A 10056-nucleotide genomic window follows, 5' to 3' on the forward strand; every position below is an offset into this window, starting at 1 on the left:
CAAACTCAGATATCTGGTATTAGATTCAAGAGACATGAAACTGCTCTGTCCAATTGCTGTAAAGGTTTCTAAAGATGAGTTCTGTTCCTGAACTTGAGTTTGCCGGTAGTGAAGAATCAGGGACTTGGAAGAGGCCCAAGGACTGCACTTTGGGCCTCACTATCCCAGAGGCCCAGGATCTAAGGCCAGTCAGGAACTGCCATCATTCCTGGTTCCACGTTAGGAAAATTCTGAAGGAGAATGAGGAAGCTCCCTCTGGGAAGACAGCAGCCTGGCCTGGAGTGCCTGGCTGTCCCACACATCTGTCTCTGGCCCCTCCTGCCCACCTCAGTGCTACTTGAATAGACTGATAAAAGGAACAGCTTGGTAGACTCTCATATCCTCAGTCCCCTGGGGCAGGTAAAAATGTTACTACGCACTTGTGGCCAGAGAAATAAAAGGTCACAGCTAATTGTAATCATTATCCAGGCTCCCCTAGCTGAACGCAGCTTTTGGCATATACTGGTTTGATTAGCAAAACAGCGAACCAGCAAGGTGGGCAGTCATCTTCAGCTGTCATGGCCTGGCCTGGCCTGGGCCTGTTGGTTCTGTGTTGCAGTTTTCCAAGGAGAGGCACATCATGGACAGGACCCCTGAGAGGCTGAAGAAGGAGCTGGAGGAGGAGCTGCTGCTGAGCAGTGAGGACCTGCGCAGCCACGCCTGGTACCACGGCCGCATCCCCCGTCAGGTACCTGCTCTCATCCCCTCCAGCACACACCCGGCTATCCTCAAGCAACATCCAGACTGACAACCTTGCAGGGTCCTACTGCAAGTACACGTGGGAGCAAGATCCTGTTTAGCCAGAAACAAATACTATATATAAAGTGACTTAGCTTAGACCTGTCTGTAAGTAGACCTCAGAAAGAACTAAGGTCAGGAATCCAAAGTACATTTCTACATGCCCAGAAAGTGGATGAAGAAAAAGCTGGGGTGCCTGTGATCTACAAACACACTCAGCAGAAGGCAGAAGCCGCAGGGCTGGGCTGGTAACCTGAAGAAGCAGGTTCAGATCATTGAACTCTTGGTCAGCTGCCTGTAGCCTCATGCCATTTGGAGCTGGCCTCCTTAGGCCATGGCTAAACTTCAGGGGAAGACAGGGTATCATAGGGTGGGTGGCACAGACCAACAAGGCTACCACTGCCCTAGTGGGGCTGGCTGTAATTCACTCACTCCCATCCCTTCCCTACCCATGACCCAGAGATGGGGAAAAGAAGAATTATATCAGTGACCACAGACTCGTGGCCTAGAATGTACTTTGTCATTGGGTGATTGTCATTTGGGTGATTTCCATGAATAATGTTTTTTTATTTAATACTATAGAAATCGAAAAATAGAAGTTTGCAGAATTGAGGTATGGAATGTCCCTTGGGTTTTTATTGTAAACCTGATGTGGCCAATCATTAACCAAGGGCAACATGACAGGAAGTGAGTGAGCAGGGGGTGGGGGAAGGGCATCATGTTGTAAATTTATTTTTTTATTGTAGCAGATTTCTCAGCACTATCAAAGAAATAATTCTTATTCTAACTTTGCTTTTTGAATGTAAAATTGATTATAGAAAATACAGAGAGCAAAGAGAAGAAAAACTCTTCTATAATTCTCCCTCCTGGAGATAACCTCAGTAATTCTTATTCTAACTTTGCTTTTTGAATGTAAAATTGATTATAGAAAATACAGAGAGCAAAAAGAAGAAAAACTCTTCCATAATTCTCCCTCCTGGAGATAACCTCAGAACATTTTGATTTATATCCTCCCAGACTTTTGTAAATCAACTATGAGATCATACTGCATATACTTTTTTTTAGCCCACTGTCTTCACTTAATGATATGTCCTAGGAAATTTTTGCCTGCTATAAAAGATTTTTCTGCACCAGTCTACGTTGTGTGTATGTTCCATTGTGTGCACGCACCACAATTTAGTGGACACTCAGGGTGTTTCTAACACTCTGACCAACATCCTTAAAGATAACTACTGTGTTCATACCTATAATTATTTCCACAGGCTCAATCCCAAGAAATGGAATTTCTGTGTAAAAACGTATTTTTAAGGCAAAGATGCAATTTCAAAGTAACCATGGTAGCGTATTCTAAGCTAACAGAGCTTCGCTATTGATCACATGTTCAAATGTCCTGGAAAAATTACCAAAGTTTAAAAAACTGACGACTGTCAGCACCATCCTTCTCCTTACCTTGAGCATAAAATGTTTACCACCTGCCATGAGTGTAAATTTTCAGCAATACATCATTCTGGGCTGGACAACTGAACACTGTAATGATAATACTAGTCAGGGCTAACACTTTACTCCTTTAAATCTTTATGGCCACCCTGTACATCATATTATTATCCTCATTTTACTCATGATGTAACTGGGCCACAAAGAGATCACATAACTTGTCTAAAGTCCCACAGCTGATCCAGAATGCAATCCCAGATGGTTGGGCTGCAGGAACAACCAGGCCGCAAAGCAATATAAATTCTCCTTTTGCCATAAACATCACCGTCATTATAGTTAACTGTTTCTGAGCATCCACTATGTTCCAGGCACTGTACTAGTTCTTTGCATATATTATGTATGCGTATATATAATCCTGACAATAACATTTTGAGGTAAAGGATCCCAGCCTGACTTGGTCCAGGCCTTCTCGCCAGTAATTCATGTGTCCGCAATGCACACACGTCTCTGATTTCACATTCCTGCACACGGACACCCCCTACCCCCATTGGCCAGTCCTAGAGAGAGTGTCCTAGGAGGGGGCTCTAGGGATGATTTCTAGATGCCAATAAACACCCTCCTCTTCCTCACCCCACCAGTTGGAGAAGGAACATCAGACCCAGCAGGCACACGTTTTCTCATTTCTTATTTTCTGTCACTTTACAACCTTCAAGTCTGATAAACGTCATCTTCTCGTGACACCTCCCTGACCACCCTCTTTTATAGTACAGCCCTCATCCCCTCCTGGACACTTCCTATCTCCCTTCCCCATTTACTTTATCCTTAGCTGTATAACATGCGACAAACCATACCTGTCGCTCATCTGTCCTCACTAAAATAGAAGCTCCACGGGGTGGGGACTGTCACCTGCTTCCTTCACTGCTACATCCGCAGTGCTTGGCACATAGCAGGTGGTCAGTAAGTAGTTCTTGAGCGAATGATTGGATCTTCCAGGAATTTGACATTTGAAAGACTAAAGAGCCGACTAAAAAAGAAGAAGAGACATATTGGCATTGTCTTCTGTGGTCCCAAGCTTTCAAAAGGAATGTAAGTTTGCTTTTCCTACTCCTCACTGAGCGTTTTGTCCCAAAGGTGTCTGAAAACCTCGTGCAGCGAGATGGTGACTTCCTGGTTCGCGACTCTCTGTCCAGCCCTGGAAACTTCGTCCTGACCTGTCAGTGGAAGAACCTCGCTCAGCACTTCAAGATCATCCGGACGGTTCTGCGGCTCAGCGAGGCCTACAGCCGTGTGCAGTACCAGTTTGAGATGGAGAGCTTCGACTCCATCCCCGGCCTGGTGCGCTGCTACGTGGGCAACCGCCGGCCCATCTCCCAGCAGAGCGGTGCCATCATCTTCCAGCCCATCAACAGGACGGTGCCCCTGCGGTGCCTAGAGGAGCGGTATGGCACCTCCCCGGGCCGGGCCCGGGAGGGCAGCCTCGCCAAGGGAAGGCCAGATGCGGCCAAGAGGCTGAGCCTCACCATGGGCGGCATCCAGGCCCGAGAGCAGAGCTTGCCCAGGGGGAACCTCCTCAGGTGGGTCAGGACCGGCAGGGGTGCTGGGGCTGCCCAAGCTTAGTTAAGCAGATGAGGCATTCACCCTGGAACAGAGAGACAGTAAAAGATGTTCATAAGCATGCCAGCGTCAGCAGAAGAGCTGCCAAGAGGCAGTGTGCTATAGGTTCCTGGTGAGTCGTGCTGATAACAAATGGTGCAGGAGCTGAGGATGGGGAGAGCCGGGCTGACAGGACAGGCTTTGAGAAGGAGCTAGGATTCAGGCTGGTCTGAAGGTCAGGGGAAATTTGGAGAGACACTGCAGAGGGGAGGGTGTTCCAGGTGAAGGGCACAGCACGAGCATAAGTGTGGAGGTGGAAAAGGGCAGGGAGGGGTCGGGTAGGGGTAGGTTTAGGTGGGTAACCCCAGCCAGATGGTGGAGGCCTTAATGCCAGGCTACGGGCTCTGCAGGAGCTGCAAAGACGCAACACGGTGAATGTGATGACCTAACACTGGACAGCAGTGTGCAAGGGGAGAGAGGAAGCAGGGACCAGTTAGTGAGTCATGGAGGGTCCAGGGCTTGGGAGTGGGGAGGTGGAGATCAGGAGATGCGGGAGCCCGGCCTCCCAGGACTCTTCTGCGTGTGGATAAGGGCAAGTTGAGGACCACGGGAGTCACCAGGAGGGGAGACTTTGGAGGAGAAACAAGCTGTTGCCTCTGAGATAAGATTGTGGGCCTGCTGAGTGTCAGTGTCCAGCAGCAGTTCTGGGGACCAGGAGGGGGTTAGGGCTGAAGCCTCAGATTAGGGCTTGGTCCGTGTGGCAAAGGTGGTTGAGTCAGTGAGAACAGATGAGATTTCTAAGACAGGAGACCTGTAGAGAGAAGGGGCTGCAGCCTGGACCTTGGCGAATGAGGGAGATTTGAGAGAATTGGATGGAAAATTAGGAACTCAAAACCTAACTGAGCAGAGGCCCCCCGCCATCGAATATGATTGACGGTGCCTGTATTTGCATAGCACCTGTCATTCATGGAGCTAAGAGTCCTAGTGTGAATTATCTAACTGTGCCAGGAGAGGACAGCAGGCAAGGAGCTGGCCTGCCTGTGGGATGTAGACCATCCCCAGCCCCAACCCCTCAGTTTTGCAACAACCCTTCTCTGGCTCCTGGCTTCTAAGCTTATACATGCAAGTCGACACATTGTATTCCATTAGCTGGTTTTCTTTCTGGACCAAGAAGAAATGTCACACACTGTAATTTCTATATGGCAGAAATTCAGAAGCAAAATACAAGACTCTGCGAGTAACACAGGTTACATGTTAGTCATCACCTGGCCGTGGACCTGACTGCCGGGACTCATTGCTGGCTCCTCACTGGCCAGCTGTGTGCAACCATGGGCAAGTGACCTAAGTTACCTGGGCCCCACTTTCTTCATCTGGAAAGTTGGGGCTTGAAGGGTTAAATGATTTAAGATATGCAAAGCACTTAGAACAGCACAGGCACATGGGAGGTGCTAGGTAAGTGCTCATAATCATGGTAATTGTTATCTGGAAAGCAGTAGCAGGTAAGACTCAGGGCAGCTGCAGGGGAGGGAGGCAAGAACTGATATTTAGAAATCCTCCTTTTCACAGAGGTAAGATTTGACTTGAGATCCCTTAAAACATAAAAGGAGTGCCTTTTCTTTCTGTTTCCTTTGGGAATAGGGCTTGGCTGCTCAGCTGAAGCAAGGAGTTAGTGTCATGAGCAGTGGGAGCGTGACTAGAGGCACAGCAGAACCGCAGCCCAGTGTGCTACTGGGAGGAAGGCCTCCTTGTCTGCCCGCAGTGATCCTGGGTTAAAACCTAATTTCTTTATAAAAGATANGTGCAGTACCAGTTTGAGATGGAGAGCTTCGACTCCATCCCCGGCCTGGTGCGCTGCTACGTGGGCAACCGCCGGCCCATCTCCCAGCAGAGCGGTGCCATCATCTTCCAGCCCATCAACAGGACGGTGCCCCTGTGGTGCCTGGAGGAGCGGTATGGCACCTCCCCGGGCCGGGCCCGGGAGGGCAGCCTCGCCAAGGGAAGGCCAGATGCGGCCAAGAGGCTGAGCCTCACCATGGGCGGCATCCAGGCCCGAGAGCAGAGCTTGCCCAGGGGGAACCTCCTCAGGTGGGTCAGGACCGGCAGGGGTGCTGGGGCTGCCCAAGCTTAGTTAAGCAGATGAGGCATTCACCCTGGAACAGAGAGACAGTAAAAGATGTTCATAAGCATGCCAGCGTCAGCAGAAGAGCTGCCAAGAGGCAGTGTGCTATAGGTTCCTGGTGAGTCGTGCTGATAACAAATGGTGCAGGAGCTGAGGATGGGGAGAGCCGGGCTGACAGGACAGGCTTTGAGAAGGAGCTAGGATTCAGGCTGGTCTGAAGGTCAGGGGAAATTTGGAGAGACACTGCAGAGGGGAGGGTGTTCCAGGTGAAGGGCACAGCACGAGCATAAGTGTGGAGGTGGAAAAGGGCAGGGAGGGGTCGGGTAGGGGTAGGTTTAGGTGGGTAACCCCAGCCAGATGGTGGAGGCCTTAATGCCAGGCTACGGGCTCTGCAGGAGCTGCAAAGACGCAACACGGTGAATGTGATGACCTAACACTGGACAGCAGTGTGCAAGGGGAGAGAGGAAGCAGGGACCAGTTAGTGAGTCATGGAGGGTCCAGGGCTTGGGAGTGGGGAGGTGGAGATCAGGAGATGCGGGAGCCCGGCCTCCCAGGACTCTTCTGCGTGTGGATAAGGGCAAGTTGAGGACCACGGGAGTCACCAGGAGGGGAGACTTTGGAGGAGAAACAAGCTGTTGCCTCTGAGATAAGATTGTGGGCCTGCTGAGTGTCAGTGTCCAGCAGCAGTTCTGGGGACCAGGAGGGGGTTAGGGCTGAAGCCTCAGATTAGGGCTTGGTCCGTGTGGCAAAGGTGGTTGAGTCAGTGAGAACAGATGAGATTTCTAAGACAGGAGACCTGTAGAGAGAAGGGGCTGCAGCCTGGACCTTGGCGAATGAGGGAGATTTGAGAGAATTGGATGGAAAATTAGGAACTCAAAACCTAACTGAGCAGAGGCCCCCCGCCATCGAATATGATTGACGGTGCCTGTATTTGCATAGCACCTGTCATTCATGGAGCTAAGAGTCCTAGTGTGAATTATCTAACTGTGCCAGGAGAGGACAGCAGGCAAGGAGCTGGCCTGCCTGTGGGATGTAGACCATCCCCAGCCCCAACCCCTCAGTTTTGCAACAACCCTTCTCTGGCTCCTGGCTTCTAAGCTTATACATGCAAGTCGACACATTGTATTCCATTAGCTGGTTTTCTTTCTGGACCAAGAAGAAATGTCACACACTGTAATTTCTATATGGCAGAAATTCAGAAGCAAAATACAAGACTCTGCGAGTAACACAGGTTACATGTTAGTCATCACCTGGCCGTGGACCTGACTGCCGGGACTCATTGCTGGCTCCTCACTGGCCAGCTGTGTGCAACCATGGGCAAGTGACCTAAGTTACCTGGGCCCCACTTTCTTCATCTGGAAAGTTGGGGCTTGAAGGGTTAAATGATTTAAGATATGCAAAGCACTTAGAACAGCACAGGCACATGGGAGGTGCTAGGTAAGTGCTCATAATCATGGTAATTGTTATCTGGAAAGCAGTAGCAGGTAAGACTCAGGGCAGCTGCAGGGGAGGGAGGCAAGAACTGATATTTAGAAATCCTCCTTTTCACAGAGGTAAGATTTGACTTGAGATCCCTTAAAACATAAAAGGAGTGCCTTTTCTTTCTGTTTCCTTTGGGAATAGGGCTTGGCTGCTCAGCTGAAGCAAGGAGTTAGTGTCATGAGCAGTGGGAGCGTGACTAGAGGCACAGCAGAACCGCAGCCCAGTGTGCTACTGGGAGGCTTAAAACATAAAAGGAGTGCCTTTTCTTTCTGTTTCCTTTGGGAATAGGGCTTGGCTGCTCGGCTGAAGCAGGGAGTTAGTGTCATGAGCAGTGGGAGCGTGACTAGGGGCACAGCAGAACCGCAGCCCAGTGTGCTACTGGGAGGAAGGCCTCCTTGTCTGCCCGCAGTGATCCTGGGTTAAAACCTAATTTCTTTATAAAAGATAAGAAATGAAAGAAAGACTAAGAAGGTCTGTAAGTCAACAAGACAGGCCGCACAGAACCACTTCTCTGACTGCCCTTTGGAATGCAGGGCCTCCTGAGACTTGTCACCACTTTGCTTAGGCAGCATGCCCAGAAATGTCTAACCCTGGGGGTGGCCGGGTGCCCTGCCCTGCTGCCCTTCAGTGGCTGCCCCACGTCAGCTCTGGCCAGGCGCCACCCGCCCTGACGTCAGGCCCACAGGTTGGCTGGCTGGCAGCCGGGCCCGGGCTAAGGTGTGCACCTCGGCCAGGTTGCATTCCAGGCCCTGGAGTCTGACCGATTGCAGTGGTCACTGCTTAAATATCACTTCTCAGAAGCCATTTCCTTTTGGAATTTGCCCTCTGTCTTATCTCTGAGGGGTTGCTGGGATTTCTCTGTTGCTGGGAGTTTGGGGGTTTTTTAATTTTTATTTATTTTTTGGTGCTTGCAAAGGTAGGAAAGAACTTTGGTTTCTATAACTTAAGATTGATTTATGCTTGCTTGTGGGAGGGCCAATTAAAGTTCATTGCAACTTTGCCGGGTGCAGCACCTTCTCCTCTAGTGAGAGGGATTCTGTTGCTTGGTACTAATTAGAGAACTTCCCAGTTTGGATTGGAAAGGAACAGAAGGAATAATAGCAAATGTGTTGCCAGTTGCCTTCCACTCCGTCCCTCTGTGGTTGTGCACTGTGCCTCCCAGTTGCTGCTCGGTGACCACACTCGTCCTTTTTCCCAACTCAGCAGGAAGAGGCTATCTGTAGGGCCCCCTGAGCAGCCAGGAGGACGGGATGACCACCTCCCCAGCGATCCTGCAGATTATCTGGGGGACACTGAGATTTGTACAGAAAGGAAAACTGCCCCACAGCTTCAAAGTTTCCTAAGTGTGACACAGTGAAGCATTGTGGAAAATGCATGTTAGTTAAACAAGTCGTTTCCCCTGGTTCTGTAAGTACCTTTAGGCTCTGTTAGAAGTACACGTTCCAGTGCATCAGATCTTCCCAAAAGTATCATGAAGGTTTTATCCTGCTCTGTTCAACAGGGTGGAGACGCTCAGAGGAGGCCTCCTAGGACTTAGCTGCACTGGTCACGGGGACGCAGGGATGGAGTGCACGGCACAGTTGCTTATTAATGGTTTGTTCCATCAGTGATTTCCCCCTTCGGTGGACATTACTGTTAGGTTTTGCTGTAGCACTCTCATTCTGAGCAATTTTTTTTTTTATTAAACTTTCCATGACGTTGCCTGAAGGTTTTATGGTTTAATGACACGTTTCTGCCCCATTTGTCTTTCGTTTCAGAAATAAAGAGAAGAGTGGTAGCCAGCCAGCCTGCCTGGATCACATGCAGGACAGGAGAGCTTTGCCCCTCAAAGCCCACCAGTCGGAAAGTTACCTGCCAATAGGCACGTCTGGGAATTTTGGGGGAGTAGAGTGGCTGTGTAACCCTGATTTCCTCCAGGCTGTTGCCCCATTTCGTCTCGTCACCTAGTTTGAAAATGATATAAAACTCCATGCCTGAGTCCCCAGGGGAAGGGGTTTGCAGAACTGTATCTGGTTGCAAAATGCTGAGGTAGATGCTTTACGTGAGCTAGTTTTGCCTCGTAACAAACCTTCAAGGTGAGTATGATTATCCTTATTTCACAGCTGAGCAATCACCAGCATTTGAACCCCGGTTTTCTGATCCCAAGCCCATTCATTAACTGGTGCTCTTCATGACAGACGAGCCTCCCGTCATAGTGCCCTCCCTGGGCAGAGGGTGGGTGGGTTGATCCTGGGGCTCCTGGCAGAGCAGCTGTGCAGAGAGAACCCCTTCCTCTCCATGCTTCTTTCATGGCCAGAAGAGGGATAAGTAAGGTATGGGGGGTAGGGAAACCTAGCAAGCAATTCTGTTAGGAGGAAATGGCATTATTTATCATTATTGTCATAACTGACCTTCCTTGGGACCACAAAGTGATTTTCCTAAAGCCCTTTGTAAACTACTTCTATGTGGGTTATCTCAACGTCATTTTCTCCCTTCCCTGTGTCTCTAGCTCTCCCTTTAAAGCTGGCTGGGATCTGCCCTGGCTTTTAGAGTGATTCAGGGCCCCTTATGCTATATGTGGCTGAAAAGTTGTGTTTCTTAGGGCAAGATTACATTAGTCACTGCCCTCCAAGCTGAATATATTTTCTTGTTCTGACCGTGCCAACCTTCTG

At 49.7% G+C, this 10056-nt stretch overlaps 1 protein-coding gene across 1 annotated transcript in view; it reads left to right on the forward strand.

Moving 5' to 3' along the window:
* The first annotated feature begins 593 nt into the window (after positions 1 to 593).
* Positions 594 to 10056, forward strand: part of BCAR3 (breast cancer anti-estrogen resistance 3) — a 28778-nt gene continuing 19315 nt past the window's right edge. Inside the window, exons 1-3 of the mRNA XM_008586634.1 lie at positions 594 to 727; positions 3343 to 3785; positions 9163 to 9266. Coding sequence (XP_008584856.1) covers positions 620 to 727; positions 3343 to 3785; positions 9163 to 9266 — 655 coding nt within the window. The 5' untranslated portion in view covers positions 594 to 619. The remainder of the gene's footprint in view (positions 728 to 3342; positions 3786 to 9162; positions 9267 to 10056) is intronic.

Source organism: Galeopterus variegatus, unplaced genomic scaffold, assembly GCF_000696425.1.
Source record: "Galeopterus variegatus unplaced genomic scaffold, G_variegatus-3.0.2 Scaffold4060, whole genome shotgun sequence".
NCBI lineage: Eukaryota > Metazoa > Chordata > Mammalia > Dermoptera > Cynocephalidae > Galeopterus > Galeopterus variegatus.